General features: G+C 38.2%; 1 protein-coding gene across 1 annotated transcript; it reads right to left on the bottom strand.

Moving 5' to 3' along the window:
• Positions 1-433: 433 nt before the first annotated feature.
• Positions 434-898, bottom strand: LOC308622163 (small nuclear ribonucleoprotein E-like). Its single transcript, XM_081243360.1, has one exon. It carries the CDS (start codon positions 870-872, stop codon positions 594-596), a length of 279 nt encoding a protein of 92 aa, XP_081099486.1. The 5' UTR covers positions 873-898; the 3' UTR covers positions 434-593.
• Positions 899-18,400: the final 17,502 nt, after the last annotated feature.

Genomic DNA, 18,400 nt, shown 5'->3' with positions numbered 1-18,400 from the left:
AATTCTGTTCTTTTCTCTATTTCCCTCTCCATCCAAGGACCCCATGCACTTACAAATTTACAGTCCAGCAAACAGGTGGGGAAGAGGCTTTCTCCAGTCTTACATGCTCAGCCTTCACTTAGGCTCAAGGGGAATACAACCCAGTAGTGTGTTCTTCAGAGACAAGCATAGTGTTTGTCATGCAACCTTGGGTAAACTGCTTAATATTTCCTAACCTCATTTTCTTTCTCCATAAAGGAGTCATAATAGTATCTACATTAGAGTGGCTTAGGGATTAAATGAGAATATAAATGGCTGCCATATGGTAAGTACCTGCTAAGTGGTAGTTGCTCTTATCATTGCTATTGTTATCAACTGTTCCTTTTAGGGTCAGGACTGTGCCTATGGTATTCACTGTACATTTTATTTCATTGTTTTTTTTTTAATGTAAACATTTTAATAAAAACAATCCCACAGCATTTATTGTCATCTGGTAATAACATAAAGGTGAGCAAAACAATATGAATAAATGCTTTAGAACTACACTTCTAACAAAGCACACCTAAAAAAAACTGTATTGCCTTCTCAACAATTTCTCACTTCATTGATCATTTCTAGTTGGAGACACTTTGCAGCAGAGTAATGTTATCTCCTTTTAGCATGATCCGACCCAGTTGTTTTCTTAACTTTGTTTTTGAATGAGTCTCTTCTGCATCATCTAATACGAGGTTCATATACTCATCAAAACCAATGATACAGCCCTCTATCCGCATATTCACTTGCTCATAAAGCCACACCTGAATCCGAGATCTATTTTGCAAGTGTCTGAAGGTGAGATTGATTGGCTGCACCATCACCTTCTGCACCTTCTGGCCCTGGCCCCGGTACGCCATGGTGGAAGCTCACAAAGACCACACTATCCCGCCTTTCATTCAGTTTTATACATAAATGGGTATCTAATAAATATTTCTTGACATGTATGGCCACAGAGCTCCAAATGATTCATGTTCATGTCAGTTCGAATGAATACTGAGTTATATTTTATAACTCAGATGGAGACTGTTATATTTTTCAGATGGAGACTCTGCTTTTACAGGCTGATCCAAAGAAATGTTGAACTTGTTCATTCAATCTAAGACTGCATACCAGAAATGTTAGAATTGCCCAGGACTGAGTATCAGTGCTCTGAGAGTGAAGAGCTGGAATACAGAGAGGCAAAGGTAAATCTCTCTGCAGGCAGAGCAGCATAGAGGGGTAGAGAGGAAGAAACTGAGTTGCATAAACCCCAACCCAATCTTCCTTTCAGTTTACTCATCGTGATTTCACTAAAGATAAAAAGTAGACCTGTCTTTACTGACTAGGCTCCCCCCACTCCCCTGCCACCCAAAGAAAAATTAAACACAATCTTCAGGTTTGAAATCTTAGAAGGTTTCTGTAGTTGATAATTCTTGTCAAAAGAATCTCAAAGAAAGATACAAGCAGTCTTAACAAACCTCTTAAGAATTTGATTTAAAAAATATCTTCATGATTGTGTGCATGAGACACACGTTCTTGTGTGACTAAAAAGATCTGTTACAGGGAAAAGAGATTGTTTTTGAGTGTGGGCAGGGGATTCCTGATATGATCAATCAAACCAGTAAAGTATGTTTTCTTGGATTTGTGATTTAAGTTGGAATTTCATTTCTTCCAGCAAATTTCCTTGTCTTTGTTGATTGCTTCTAATCTTAATGCCATTAAAAACTTGAGTTTTTTTTTTAATATGATTCTGAATGTGGAAAAACAAATTGCTTGCTCATTCTCATTTTCAGTGATGGAAGGTATGAGTGCATTCATTGTGGGGCACACACCTCCCTTACTTTCAGTTTTTCCCTTGTTAAGATATGGAAAGTAATAAAGACAGTAATTTGAATAAAGGTGGGAAGACCAAGTCTTGGGCAAATTTCTCCACTGCTTTTGCTTAATTATCAAGTTGATGTGAATAAAAACTCCAGATTTTTAAGGTAAAATTAATACCAGGATTTCAGCATTTCTTTCCATTGTATCAACTCTCTAATCAACCTCCATCTTTCCCTCTTCAGAAGGGGAAATACATTTTTGTGAAAAAAAATCATTTTTTCAAGGGTTTAACTTCTGAAAACTCCATTATCATGATCCTGTCAAAAACTAAGAGCTATCAATACACTATGAATACTCCAGGGCAAAAGTTCGCATTTGATTTGAAGTAAACATTTTTTTGGGTTTTTTTTGTATGTGTATCTCAAAATTATTACAAACACCACCAGCACAAAAAATAATTGTTTGTTTTTTAATACATAATGCATGGTGGGTCCGTTTAGTTTAATCCCCACATTCCACAGGTGAAGCAGCAGAGTGTGAAACAGCTCAAAAAGACTAGTGCATGGCACAGAGACACAGGGCACTGGAGTGAACTCTTTGGCTTGTTTCCAAGCGCTGTGGCTTTTCCTCTTCCACTAAGAAGAAAGCAGCTCAGTAGCTGCACTGATGGCAGGAGAAAGGTAGCCATCTGCTAAAGGCTTGGCTGGAAAAAGAGAATCTCTGCCATACTAGAAAATCTAGCCCAGAACCATCCAAGAGGGCCAGGCAGACAGTGAGAGCTGAGGTCTAAAGATTGACTCAAATCAAAGAACCAGGAATCACGGGGCAAGAGCCAGTGAGTGGCACCAAAGAGGAGACCATCTGGATTAATTCCAAAGACTTGTGTGAATGGATCTAGCTTATTTAAGAGACCAGGGTAGGGCAAACAATCATATTAACTTCTACTTTTTAAAAGTATAAATAAGCAATCTCATTTGAGCCCTAAATTACCGTGGACAATAATCTTAAAACTAACAGAAGGTGAATGAGCCCTTTCTTTCTGCTCATATAACCCATGTGATTGGCTTTATCAGTTTAGAGGCTTTATCAGTCATAGTGCTAATTTTAGCAGTTAATTGTTTTAGCTCCACCTGCAAGTTATAAACAAGTCCAGTATCTCAATCTTGAGCCCTTCCCACTTCCGCAACCCTTAACTGACATGAATTGCCAAAAAAGCCAGGTGCCTACTCAGTTCAAAAAAAGTCAGTCTTGATTCCAAGCACTAGGTAGAAGAGACCCTTGCTTTGGTTGCTGCCATGGGTCCCACACAGGTCAAAGGACGTTGTCTCTTGGTGGACTGATGCTCTTGCTATCCCATACCATACCCAGGCTGAGGTACTGCCATACTGGGCTTTAAGGAGAGAGCCAGCCAGTACACATGTTCACAGTCTTTGTTCCAAAGGCTGAGAGCTCTAGGCCAGAGGGGGTCCCAGGAAGGCCTTCCAGCCTTAGCCATGTTGTACAGATCTCCTCCTTGCCCCCATGAATCCATCAGACCAGGTTCCTCATCTCTTACAGTGTGCTCGCCTCTAGGCTATTAGCCTTTCAAACTGCAGGAAAATCTGTCAGAACCATCCCAACCCATCAGGAAGTTTCTAATGAACTGACATTTAAAAGGCTTTCTACCTCCTTTTCTCCCAGGGGGTTGCTTGGCATCTAGGCAAATTTACCTACCTTTTCTCCAGCAACCAGCCATGCAAAACAAGGGGTCTTGAGAGATGTCTTACATTAGGATTCTGTTCCACCCTTCTCCTGGGGCAATGGGTGCCTGTGTACCTTTTGCTTGCCTAACCTTTTGGGATCACTTAAATGACTATCCTGAAAAAGAAGACCCACTGTGCCCACCTACACCAGGGAAGTGCTATCAGCTTCAAGCACTGGCTGGATTTCTTACATTTCTATCCCAGTAAGCACTTTGTTATACCTGGAACTCCAAATCTAAATTCATGGGAAGCAGAGTGGGTTTGGTACTGTATGCCACATTCATCTTGTAATTCAGGTGTGTCTGAGCATGTCTCGAAGGCTGGCAGGGTGGCCCACAATAGGTCTGCTTGCCTAAAGGACTGAAGAGCCTTCTGGGAAAGAAAGAACTCATCCAAACATACAAAAGAGTCCACATCCTCAAGTTTGGTCCAAGCACAAAGGATCACAGTGGGCAATGGGGAGGGAAGAAAGTCAAGAGAGGGAGTAGACCAAGGTGTTTACTACTCACATTGTCTTTCAATCCAACTCCCATGGATGTAATTCTATGTCCAAGGTGGAAAGGGCTGCAATAAAGCGTGAATAAAAACTAAAAGAGCTATTTCACTAAACTTTGTAGACCTTAAGAAACTCAAGGCAGCACTCTCCAGAGGAAATTCAGGAGACAAGATAGTTTTGTCCAGCATCACACAAATCAGAGTTTTGGTCGAAGCCAATAGGACCTTGACAATATCGGCAGCTTCAGGACACCACCACAGCAAGCCAGAGAAGAGGGCAGGAAGGAAAAGTGCCACGTGTGAGCTGAGAGTGAGTTAGCAAACACAAGTGACCTCCCTCCTGGCCTTTCAGAATCAGCCAGGAGGAATTTCTGTGTAGCAGGTAGAAGTGCAGCAAGAGAGATAATGTTTTGTGACTGTTCCTGTGCTTGTAACCCAGTCTGGGCTGGGAGACAAGCCTAAAATACAGCTGAAGCGTGCAAGTTTGTTCCGTGGAAACGTGCCAGGTCTTCTGCATTCCATTTGCCTTCTATAGGTAAAAATGTTTCAAAAACAATTTGATAGTAATCCTTATAAATGATAGCAGCTGCTTGGTGGCTTCAGGGAGGAGAAATCAATCTGGAAAATGGGCCTATATTGTTGGGTAAAAATCAACCATTAGGAACGTAAAGATGACAATCATTTTGTCTTGTCCTTGGTAATACGTAGTCATGCTTGAGGCTCAAGGTTCTAACAGGTGCTCTCTGCTCCGAAATATTTTACCATGTGGAAATGTCAACTTCTGGAAATATTTTCTTGCAAACTTCTCTTGAAAAGAGCCTGCACATCAAATCCTGAGCTTACATGTTTTCATTGCTTATATTAATCCAAAGAATTTACCTATCTCTTTGTGATGATTTTGACCAATATTATATCTTCCTTTTTTAAGAGCTGCTTGTTTGGAATTTTTTTTTTTTTTTTTTGCTTAGATAATCTCTATTAATGTTCTAGTAAAGGACTTACATGTGTCTTTCTATGTAGACTCATACATACGTACAGACAGAGAAGGAGAGAGAGTGCACAGGAGCCTTTCTAGGCCCTTCAAGAAAATCCCGGTATGCCCCTTGAACCAATGCCTAAACGTTGTCACCTAGGATAGGCAGACAGATAAGTAAACCTCGTGTTTCAAAATTACCCATAACGCAGCAGCTCCACAGATCAAATTAACCACACAGGATAGCCCTAAAGCTTGCTCAGGAAAATTGCCAGAACCACACTGTTATCTTGTTTCCAGAACAATTCAGAACATCTATGAGGAAACTCATAAACAATCGTTTTTGACGTACATAATCATCTGATAGGGACCACAGCTCCTGAGTGGCTCAAAATACCACAGAAGTGGGTGGGGAACAGTTCTACTCAGGAGAGTCCTTTAACTCATTTCCCTGTATCTGATAACTGCAGAAGGTCCAAGTTGTTTTAGTTTACCTTTATATTTGGAGAAGGCATCCCAGAGAGACTCTAATAAAACTTCTGGAATCCACTGGTTCCTGGTCTGCATCCAGGACAAACTGAGTTACTTTCCATCAAAGCAGGAATTTTAAAACAAAACAACATAAAATAAAACAAAAACTTTTATTAACAGGGGAAGAGGATTGGTGCTGGTATAATCCCCAAGAAAGCTTTCAGTATAGGAGCGGTGTACAATCTTAGTGGCAGAGTAGAAAGAGTTGGACTTTGGTGTCACATAGTTCTAAGTCAAATGCCACTCACTTTGAGCTGTGTAAGTCTATCTGATTCAATATTTGGGACTAATAAGTACTTGTTTTTTATCTGAAATACAATTTTAGCTGGTCATCCTGTATTTTTATTTGCTAAATCTGGTTACCCTACACTCACTCAATGTGTGTCAATGCACAAGCTACTTTCTTTCTCAGAATCTCCAGCTCTGTATATGTAAGGTACAGGATAACAATAACTAACTCTTAGGTGATTGAGATGCACCTAGCATTCATTCAGTAGATATTTACTGACTGCCTACTGTGGAGAGGGTGCTGGCCTAGGCCAGGGAAATAGAGTCTGTCCTCCTGAAGATTACATTAATGGTTAACTGCACAATTGGTCACTTACCTTAAATTGTGATTAGCACAACAGAAAAGCAGAGGATGTTAAGAGATGGAGATCTGTACCCTACAAATAGTCAGAGAAGCTTTCTCTGAAGAAATGACACTTTAACTTGGATGCATATATCTATATGTGTGTATTTATGGCACTCCAAAACTGAACTCAGTATGCACCTTTCATCTCCTCCCCCAAACCTGTTTTTGTCCTAAGTCCTTATACTTCAGTTAAAGGGACATCACTCATAGGGTAACCAGGCAAGAAACCTGGGAGTCATTCTGAACTCATTCCTGACACTCAGTCTCTATATGATTCCAATTATCAAGTTTTGCCAGTTTTATCTTCCAAACATTCCTCAAATCTGTACCCTGTTCTCCATCTGTACTATCACTGCCCTCATTGTCTCTGGCATGGCTATTTTGATAGCTTCCTAACAAGTTAATATGCTGCTAGTTCTGCTCCCTTTAAACCTATATTTTACACTTGAACTAGAAAAAGCTATTATATTTCCCTGCTTAAAACATTTCAGTGACTTCCTTTTACCAAAAGTCCAAGCTCTATAACTTGGCAAATAGGTCTTCATAAATCGGTTCCTACACAAGCCTACACTGTCTTGTATCAACATTTGTATCCTAGTAACACTGAACTACTTAGTTTCCCGCACATCGCATAATGTTTCCTGTCTATGCCTTTCTTCAATCTATAATTTCTGCCTGGTACTCTCCTCCCTCCTTAATCAACTCTAACTATCCTTCAAGACTGTGCTCTATTGTCCTCTCTTCCAGGAATTCTTCTCTAGAAGACTTCTCAATCACCTAAAAGTTATTGTTATCCTGAAACATACATATGTAGAGCTGGAAATGTGAGCTAAGTGTCAAGTGGATAGACCATGCCAGCGGCCTGCTAATTGCACTGAGCCCACTGGGAAAGCCTCAGACTGTCTGATACCCCTTCTGAGAGAGGCTTCTTGGTCTGAGTCATCATATTTATTAACATAGGATTCACTACCATGTTTATGGTTGATTGCACAAGGAACAACCGGCAGATTCAAAGACAGTCATCAATGACTGGCCCTTACCCATGAGGCCTGTCATATGAGTTCTACTTAACCTAGTACTGTGCTCAGCAGGAATGAGGATTGGCCAATCTAGTTTGCATCACTCTCTTAAAGAGTTTGAACTGAGAACACTCAGCATCAGAACCAGCAGACAATAGTATGGATGGAAGCCAAGAGACACCGAAAGGGGGCAAGAAACAGAAGCCATAGTAGAGTAGAAGCCATGACTGAACAGAAGCTATAAGGAGATTAAGATCAGTTAATTGTTAGCAGCAAAAGACATAAAAACACAGATAAGAAGTAGCCTACCAGATGGAGCTTAGTCTGCTACGGAGCAGCTGATACCTGCTACTGACAGAAAGATAAAATTGCTAGCCGCTGGAGTAAACACTGAATGAGCTTTCCATGTCTGCTCTTGAGGTTTAACTGAGTAGCTGCAGGATGATGTTCAAGTCGTCATTAGACTGCAATGCCCAAGTGCTCCTGATATGTTGTATGTCCTTATCTCCTGAGGTAACCTACACACATTCCATACAACTTGGAAGGGCTGGAGTAACCCAGCACCCTTTGCTGGCTGTCCCAGCACTCTGAATAGCCTATGAGAGCCTATACATTTTCCCAGTATAAGAATACTGTTGGCAGTTCTGGTCCTAGCCAAAAAGGCTCACCTGAGAAAAAAGGTGTCATTTCCAAAATGATAAAAGAGTCAAATCAGCAGTAAGATATAACAATTATAAGAATATAATTGTTAGAATATTATTATAAGAATTGACATATTTTAAATAAATACAGGCCTTTAGAGTACAATCTGACAATACCTATCAGGAATAGCCAGACACCTTACTATGGGTTGAATTGTGTCCCCCTAAAAAGATATGTTGAAGTCCTAAGGCTGGTACCTGTGAATGTGACCTTATTTAGAAATAGGGTCTTTTCAGATTAAGTAGTTAAGATGAGATCATACTAGATCAGGGTGGGCCCTAAGTCCAATGACTGGTGTCCTTCAAGAAGGTCATGTGCAGACACAGAGAAGAGAGTACCATGTGAACACAGAGGCAGAGACTAGAGTGATGTATCCTTACACAGAGGAATCCCAAAGACTGCCAGCAACCACCAGAAGCTAGATGAGGGACAAGGAACAGATTCTTCCTCAGGCTTAACTCTGCCAAAATCTTGATTTTGGACATCTAAGCTCTAGAATAATAAATTTTTGTTGTTTTAAGTCAACAAGTGGGTGGCATTTTGTTACAGCAGCACTAGGAAACTCAACACATGTCCCAACCCCGAAACAAAAAGAAACCCATCTGGGGGGTTTTCAAAGAAACGGTTTTAAATATGGAAATATTCGTATCATGAACATGTCCATCATGGTGTTAATTATAAGTGGGAAAAAACAGGAAACAATAAAAAATACCGTAATCCAAAATGGCTAAGTAAATTATGCTCACGAAAACTATATATCATACAAAATGCTTTTGATGGTTAATTTTTTGTGTCAACTTGACTGGGCTGTGGGTGTCCAGATACTTGCTGCCCGTTATCTCAGTGTTGTCCGTGAGTGTGTTTCTGGATGAGATCAACCTTTGAATCAGTAGACTGAATAAAGCAGAATGCCCTGCCTAGTGTGAGTAGGCCTCATCCAATCAATTGACAACCTAAACAGGACAAAAAGGCTGAGTAAGAGGGAACTCCTCCTGCCTGACTGCTTGCGTGGAACATTGGTCTTTTCCAGCCTTCAGACTTGGATGGAAACATTGGCTCTTCTTGGTCTCCAGCTTGCTGGCTGCAGCTCTTGGGACTTCCCAGCCTCAATAATTGGGTGAGCCAATTCTCTCTCTCTCTCTCATTCATTCACTTTATTTATTTATTTATTTATTTATTTATTTATTTATACATATAACGAATATATATATTCTGTTTCTCCCGAGAGCCCTGATTAACACAATGCTTATGTGATAATGATAATGATATAATGATTTGTGAAAACAATTCCAGGACAATTTTATGTACTGTATGATTACAGGTATATAAAATATGGCAATCTAAAAGATTGGAAAGAGATATATAAATGTTATTAATGGTTAGGTCAGGTGAGGGTCTTAAGGGAGAATTTTATTTTCTCTTTTTCAAAATGTTAGTAGTGTGTTCAGATTTCTTAGATAATTTAAAAAAACATTTTAAAATGGTCAACTGCATTATTATTATCAAAAGACTAGATAGGATAATTTACATATGAAATTTCATAAAGAATGTGATAAACATTCATACTCTAGATTTTCCAAGCTTTATTATTATCTATTTCAAATCCTACATTGATGGACTATATTTTTCAAACTTTATGTTGAATATTTTGACTTAACTGAGTGTCCATTGCTTCTTCTGAGGACCTATAAGAGATGAAGAAGTGTGGAAGATTTGAATTTTCCACTGAGGATACTGTCATTAGGAGCTAGGACAAAGTGTATCTCTCTTTGTGAAATACCGGTTCTATGAGCACAAGTCTATTTTGTTCATCATTGTTCCCAGCCCCTAACTCAGTTCCTGGCACATGGGAAGTGCTCAATAACTATTTGTGAGCTGAAAGAACAAATGAATAATTGAAGGAATGAACTTTAGATAATAAAAGCTGGGTGCCTCTCAGCCCATGCAGTATTTTTCTTAGATTAGGTTTTCTGATTTCATTGGTTTCTTTCTCCTTTCTTCCTTTACCTTCCTTTATGTCTTGGTTCCTATCATTTTCCTCTACTTAGGATGATCTTCACTTTTATTTTAGCTATTCTTTTATGGTAAGTTGCCTCACAGAGTTTTGGAAAGTAGAGTGAATGTAAAATAAATAGTATTTTAAAATAATTAATTGTAAGTACTAATTATTTTAAATTGTAAACTCTATGTTTAAGTACTAAGCTATATGGTACAATTAATTTTTAAAAAGTTATACCATAATAAACTAAAATCTCTTTGAGATCAGAAAACTGGCCTTATAATTCTTTATATGTTTTATAGCATTTGGCAGAGGACAGTGAACATTTCGTATGCTTTATTTTATTTTTAATATACCTGCTATTTAAATGCTATAAATACTATTAAAATTGTTCAGAAACGGTATGGATTATTATCAAGAAAATGATTAAATTTGATACAGTCATTTGATATTACAAAATCATTTAAAAAGATGTTTTAAAAATATTTATTTGCCTGAGAAAATCGTTATAATATAATGTTGGGTGAAAAAAGCAGAATACAAAATAATGTATACGGTTATCATCCCAACTTTGCCGGGGCCATGAACACACATAAGTTGAGAGAGACAGAGAAAGAAGTGGGAGACTTTAAAGAATGCATCAAACTGATAGGAGTAATAATTGAGGGACATATGGGACTACAGATAATTTTTGTCTTCCTTGTACTTTTTATATTTTTCAAAATCGCTACAATGAACATGCATTATTTTTTAATCAGGAGGAAAAAACTCATCACTTTAAGAACAAAAGCTCTGGACTCCACTGCTGGATACATGGGATTCAGAGGTGCATTTGTGTGAAAAGATCTGGGTTGGGCTCTTTCCAGAGATAGCAAAATAACATAATGATTTTCAAGATTTCCTTCCCTTTCCCCTTTGTAGCATCTTTAAGATTCATTCCTGAGATAACCTATTCAGGGACTCAGGAATCTGTTTTTAAATCAAGGACACCTGATTTTCTCTCCGGTACTAGATAGTACTGAGAGACTCTTAGGATACCAACAGCTGTTGAAGGATCCAGGAAACACACGGCTGCTTCTGAGCATAGCAAACAGATATATGCCCAGCACTGGGATAAAAAAAAACCCTTATAAGAATTCTGCCATTCCAAACAATCCATGCTTATTTTAAAATGCCTGGCCAAAACCTGAAGTGTCTGGAGAAGAAGAGCACAGGGAGTCTTGGATATGTGTAAAAGGCTGTCACCACTTAGCTTCTTTGGTTCTGGACACTTCCAACTATGTAATCCTCATTGCCTTGGAAGCTATATCTGTTCATAAGAGTTGTGTGTGGACTCTGATGTTGACTTTCTACCTGTATATGACTTCTCTGTATGAATGTCCAGTTTCCAACAAAAAAGGAAAATACATACCATCTTCCCTGAAGCTCCAGTTGTGAAAAACCACTAGCAAATTCCCTACACTCAGAAATCTAGAACAGTTTTCTACTTCTCTTTGCCTTAGAACAGGATTACTAGTGTGTGCATGTGATGCTGGTGGGCAGGGATGGAATTCCATGACAAGATTTATGAAGAAGGCTCAGAAGGAAAGTTGTTATGGAAGAGAGTGATGCTCTGTTCTGACACAGAAAAGAATAAGAACTCAAGGCAACAAAAGACAATTACCTCTTATTTGCTGCCTTGGTTCCAAGTAGCTTTAGGATTCCAAGGGGGTTTGACTATTGCTGAGTCATCAAAGGGTTTCAATCTTTCCTCTCTGTTCAGAGTAGGGTTAGCTTGGGAATGGTGGAGGTATGGGAAGTAGGCCTTCCAGTCTTGCCCTATTCTGCATCCAGCTCTTAGATGATGTGGGAACAAAGAGGACTTAATGAAGGCCAAAATGAAGTCCCCTTTGCCATAATCCTTTTTTCCTCCACTGTAGCCTCTTCACACCCACTGTCCAGTGAGATATAGAGATAACAATAGAGAAGATAAGAGAGTTGAAGCTAAGAAGAGGATAGCTCTTGAGGCTTAGGCAAGGAGTCAAGGTCCTCTCCAAAGTCTGTCAGAGCTTGCCAATCCTAAAAGAACAAAGGCAACTTTGGGGGGCAGAGGAGGAAAGAGAGGCTCAAAGAATCCCTTATTCCCCACATGGACACTGGGAGGAGTTATGAGAATAGATCATGTGGCTATTTATGGGGTAACAAGAAACAAGGTCCACCACAGCTTCCTGCAGCATCAATTGTGATTCAATTTCCCAATCAATTGGACTCCTATGGATGGGAACTCAGAAGCTGAGCTAAAAATTACAAGGTAGCAGGAGGCAATGGATAGCATACATTCTCCCAAGTCCAGGAGAGCTGCCACAGGTAGACTGCCTGAAGCATTCTGATAGGATGGGGCAGCTAGATTGGGCCTATCTAGATCCTTATGCCTATCACCAGATATAAACTCATTTCTAGCTTCTGGAAGAAAATAAATTACTCTGTACTAAACTATATATGCTTATGTACTTTATCCAGTGGTCAATATGCAGCAGACATTGTGTTTTGCTTACCCCGACCCCTTCTCCACAGTCACCTGCCAGTTGGAGGTGGCCATGGCTCATTAGTTCTGGCTGATAGTATGTAAGTAAGACCACCCTTCCCTCTTCTTCCTGCTTAAAATATAAACTTGGTATCTGGAATGCAGCAACCATTTTGTCACCATGAGGTGACAGATGTATATAAAAAAGGCTGAGAATTAGACATTAACCTTGACATTGTCAAGCTACTGAGCCAAAACAGCAAGTACATATGACCAGATTTCTTATATGACACAAATAATACCCTATTTTTTTTAAGCCACTATATTGGGGGTTATGCTATTTTCAACCTTGAAGCTTTTCTAAATGATACAGGGAGTCTACCTAGCTTTATTGAATTATTAAATTGTTGGTTGTTGACAATAACTTAAGCCAAAAGAGAGATAATAAATACATAGCTTTGTCAATTTTTCTGCCAATATCTACTCATACATGCAGAAGATCAGTGAAAGCCAATCACGATAAGACTATCGCCCTTGGAACTGGTTAACTGGGGGATGCGCAGGCCTAAGACAATTGAGATAAAGGACCTACTTGAGTTTCTGGGAAAAGGAGCTAGTTTCACTCTCCTGCTGGATATAAACAAGGAAGCGCATTATTCTAGTTTCTGCTGGCAGCCATATTATGTTCATGAGAGTAACTAGTCTTAGCAGGAAGCCAACACTGTGGCAGCAGAGACTATGGATACTTGATGACGTCTCTAATGTGCTGAATCAGTTGTCTCTGGAGTCCACCCTACTTTTAGACTTCCTAATATAGGAAATACATGTCATTGGTATTCAGGCTAATTCAAAGTAGGGCTTCTGTTACTTAAAACTGGAGGTATCCTATCTGATACAGAGTTTGGGACATGAAACTAAAGTGCTACAAGTCTCAGACTCTAAAATGTGACATGGAATTTGTCGAGTAGAGAATGTGGGACTAATGGCAACGGGCACCCTGATACTGTTCCTCACTGAGAGGTTCTAGAACCTTGCTTGGGAAAAAGTTGGTAAAACTCTTTTACCTTGGGGGCAGACATACTTACTAAAGCTACAGTATCCAGGGAAATGATAGGAAAAATTAGGAATGTGAGAATGGATCAGCTGCTTCTTTCTGCCTTGGTAAAACTCTACAAGAAAGAGAGAAGTAGGGACTAAAGGTGGTCCATCTGTTGGCAGAGAAAGAAGAAAACAAGAGAAGCCTTTTCTGTCTATGGCCTACAATCTAAATTTGTTGAGAGTCCAATAATTTTGAGCTGTGCAGGCTGAAAACAGACAAACCAAAACAACATCAAAGATGTTTCTGCAGGAAGAAGGGAGAGTGGAGTATGCACATTCATAGAAAAGGTTTGAGAATCTCCCAGAAGCTCTAGGCAGAATGATTGGTGAAGATTTTTCCTTATTGAAGCCAATCCGAAAAGACTGGGAGAGGTGGCTCTTTCTTCATATGTGCAGACACGAATGCAAAGCTATAAGAAACACAAAGATTCAGGGAAATATGACACAACCAAAGGAACAAAATATATCTCCAGTAACCAACCCTAAAGAAATGGAGATCTATGTATTTCTTGACAAATAATTCAAAGTAATCATCTTAAAGAAGTTCAGTGAGTTACAAAAGAACACAGATAGACAACTACAGTAAGTCCCCAACATACGAACCTTCAAGTTGTGAACTTTCAAAGATGTGAACATGTTTTCTCGTGTCCAATCATGTAAGTTAGTTCACGTGTCTGGCATACATTGTCAAGTGCATGCATCCTCTACAAGTGGTTGTGCTTTTTTGTACTTTACTGTACACTACTGTATAGAGTACAATAGTACAGATGCTTTTTATTTCTTTTCCTTTCCTAATTGCTCTGGCTAGAATTTTCAGTACTATGTTGAATAGAAGTGGCAAGAGTGGGCATCCTTGCCATAGCTAATATACTCAACAAGATGTCTGGAAGCAAATGTAAAAGCAGCAGTATATAGCTGATTGTGTTAGTTGGGTATGTAGACTAACTTTTTTGGACTTACAAACAAATTGGACTTATGAACTCGCTCTCATAAGGGAACTCAATCGTATGTAGGGGGCTTACTGTAAATGAAACCAGGAAAACAATACATGAAAAAGTGAGAATATCAACAATGGTAAAAAAAACAAAAAACAAAACTGTAAAAAAGAACCAAACAGAAATTCTGGAGCACAAGAATTTGATAATTACACTGAAAAATTCAATACAGAGCTTCAGCATCAGACTTGATCAAGCATACAAATCAGTGAACTTGAAGACAAGTCATTTGAAATCACTCAGAGAAACACAAAGAAAAAATAATGAAAGAGTGAAGAAAGCCTAAGGAACTTATGGGACATCATCAAATGAACCAATATGCACATTACAGAGCATAAGGAGAAGAGAAAAAAAGGGACAGAAAGCTTATTTAAAGAAATAATGAAGAAATTTACCTCAACATAATAAAGGCCATATATGATAAGCCCACAGCTAATATCATACTCAACAGTGAAAAACTGAAATCTTTTCCTCTAAGATCGCTAACAAGACAAGGATGCCCACTCTTGCCACATCTATTCAACATAGTACTGAAAGTTCTAGCCAGAGCAATGAGGCAAGGAAAAGAAATAAAAAGCATCTAAATAGGAAATGAAGAAGTAAAATTATCTCTCTTTGCAGATGACATAATATGTAGAAAACCCTAAACACTCCACAAAATAACCATTAGAACTAATAAATTCAGGAAAGTTGCAGGATACAAAACTGGCATACAAAAATCAGTTCCTTTTCTCTACACTATCAATGAGTTATTTGAAAAAGAAATTAAGAAAAAAATCCCATTTAAAATAGGAATTAATTTAACCTATGATTCCTAAATTAAATTAATTAAATTAAATTAATTTAATTTAGGAATAAATTTAACCACAGAGGTGAAAGACTTGAAAACTACAGAACATTGGTAAAATAAATTAAAGAAGACACAAATAAATGAAAAGTCATTCTATTTTCATGGACTGGAAGAATTAATATTGTTTAATGTCCACACTATCCAAAGTGATCTATAGATTTAATGTTATCCCCATCAAAATCCCAATGACATTTTTTATAGAAATAGAAAAAAAATATTAAAATTCATTTGGAAACATTAAAGTCCCCAAATAGCCAAAGTAATCTTGAGAAAGAAGAACAAAGATAGAGCCATCATACTTCCTGATTTCAAAATATATTACAAAGCTACAGTAATTAAAACAGTATGATATTGGTATAAAGATAGACATATAAATCAATGTAACAGAATAGAAAGCCAAGAAATAAACCCATGCAAATACAATTACTTTTCAGCAAAGGTGCCAATAATACACAATGGGGAAGAATAATCTTGTCAACAAATTATGTAGGGAAAACTGAATATCCACATGCAAAAGAATGCGATTGGACCCTTACATTAAACCACATGTAAACATCAACTCAAAATGGATTAAAGACTTAAATGTAAGACCTGAAACTGTAAAACTCCTAGAAGAAAACATAGAGGAAAAGCTTCTTGACACTGATCTTGGCAATGGTTTTTGGATATGACACCAATCGCACAGTCAACAAAAGCAAAAATTGACAAGTGGGACCTACACCAAAACTAAAAAGTTTTTGCAGAGCAAAGAACAATCAGCAGAATGAAAGGCAACCTACAGAATGAGAGAAAATACCTGCAAACCATACACCTGATAAGGAGTTAATATCCAAAATATATAAGGAACTCCTACAACTCAATAATAATAAAACAAAACAACGCAATTAAAACACAAGCAAAGGGCTTCCCTGGTGGCACAGTGGTTGAGAGTCCACCTGCTGGTGCAGGGGACACGGGTTTGTGCCCTGGTCCAGGAAGATCCCACATGCCGCGAAGCGGCTGGGCCCATGAGCCATGGTCGCTGAGCCTGCGTGTCCAGAGCCTGTGCTCCGCAATGGGAGAGGCCACAGCAGTGAGAGGCCCGCATACCGGAAGAAGAAGAAGAAAAAAAAAACCACAAGCAAAAAACTTGAACAGACATTTCTTCAGAGAAGACCATACAAATGGCCAACATATAGGTGAAAAGAATCTCAACTAATTATTAGGGAATTGCAAATCAAAATCACAATTAGGTATCATCTCACACCTGTTAGGATGGTTATTATTTTTAAAAAAAGATAATAAATGATGGTTAGAATGTGGAGAAATTGAAACCCTTGTGCACCATTAGTGACAATGTAAAATGGTGTACTTGCTATGGAAAACAGTATGGTGGTTCCTCAAAAAATTAAAAATAAATTATCATATGATCCAGCAATTCCACTTCTGGGCACATGCAAAAGAGCTGAAATCAGGATACTGAAGAAATATCTGCATACTTATGTTCACTGCAGCATTATTCACAATAACCAAGATATGAAAAAAATCTAAATATCCATCAACAAATGAATGGATAAAGAAAATGTGGTATATATATATATATATATATATATATATATAATGGAGTGTTATTCAACCTTAAAAAAGAAGGAAATCCTGCCATATGCAATAACATGGATGAATCCTGAGAACGTTATGCTAAGTGAAATAACCCAGTTACAGAGGGATAAATACTGTACTACTCCACTTCTATGAGGCATTAACTAAAATAGTTAAACTCATAGGAACAGAGTAGAATGGTGGCTGTCAGGGGCTGGAGGGAGGGAGAAATGGGAAATTGTTCAATGAGTATGAAGTTTAATTTGTGCAGGATGGGTAAGCTCTAGAGATCTGCTGTGTAACATAGTGCATACTGTTAACAGTAATACACTGTGTGCTTAAAAATTTGTTAACAGGGTAGATCACGTGTTAAGTGTTATTACAGCAAAAATGGGGGTATAACATATATGTTTATTACCTTGATTGTGGTGATGCTTTCATGGGTATTCCTGTATCCGAACTCATCACACTGTATACACTAAATATGTGTGGGGTTTTTTTCATATCAATTATGCCCCAATAAAGTTGTAAAAAAATAAGTTAGTAATTCCTGATAGCATTTGTATTCTTGAAATTGGGTTCAGATATGGTTGAACTATCTCTTTAACATTGTCCACTATGAAATGTAAAATAAAATTTCCAATTTAATAAAGTGTTTGCTCATGAAACAATGCCTCTAGTTATGGAAGGTTTTTGCAGACAGAATTAAAATATGATGGCTATTTCTATGAAAGTTAACTCACGGAATATCTAAATCTCTCTTATATGACATGGGTTTGTGGTTTCATCTCTGTTTTTCCATCTTAGATCTCATACTGACTTAAGATTGGGGAGAGTCGCTTTTTTCTTAGAAAGTGAATCTTTCTGAGGATGAACAACTTGAGTAGGGGGAATTGGGCTTACTCCCAAGCTCACTAATGCCAATTTCCCCCTGACCCCAGGCTCTCCTGCTATCTATCTGGAGAAATAGAAGAAATATCATGTTGGATAATTCAGATTGAATAATAAATTTTGAGAAAGTGGGAGGTTAACCGATTTCCACTAACTTAATTTAGTAAACTTAATGTCTTATCTACTCTGTGTAGTTACTGACTTATTTACAACTTGGCTAGAAATTTTAAGCCCAGTATATATGGCCAAACAACACTGAAATCCAGTAGAATGGTTAGGAGATGGATATTTGAAGGAATGTAAAAGATTTTAGAATTTCTTGATAAAATGCTACAAAGACTGCAGACATTCATGGGTGAAAGTATATAAAAAATCGGTTTGCCTCTGTTTTGATGAAATGGAGACAACATTTCAACCTGGAAACACACTATTACAAAGAAGTGGGAAAGTAGTAAATGAGATTTCTCTCTGAAGCTATCATTCTTGTGTGTTACTGAAAGCACAAACTTTAGTCTATGTAAATTGAGCAATTTGAAAACAGGTCTCTTGGCAATGTTAATACAACCTTCGATTAA

This window comes from Mesoplodon bidens (assembly GCF_964165515.1).
Source record: "Mesoplodon bidens genome assembly, chromosome: 1".
Classification (NCBI taxonomy): domain Eukaryota; kingdom Metazoa; phylum Chordata; class Mammalia; order Artiodactyla; family Ziphiidae; genus Mesoplodon; species Mesoplodon bidens.
Note: the sequence above shows the minus strand (reverse complement) of the source record. Positions and strands in the feature narration are given on the sequence as shown.

Bases quoted from the DNA above. Each gene is read 5' to 3' on its own strand.
- LOC308622163 (XM_081243360.1), bottom strand. From the start codon at position 872: ATGGCGTACCGGGGCCAGGGCCAGAAGGTGCAGAAGGTGATGGTGCAG.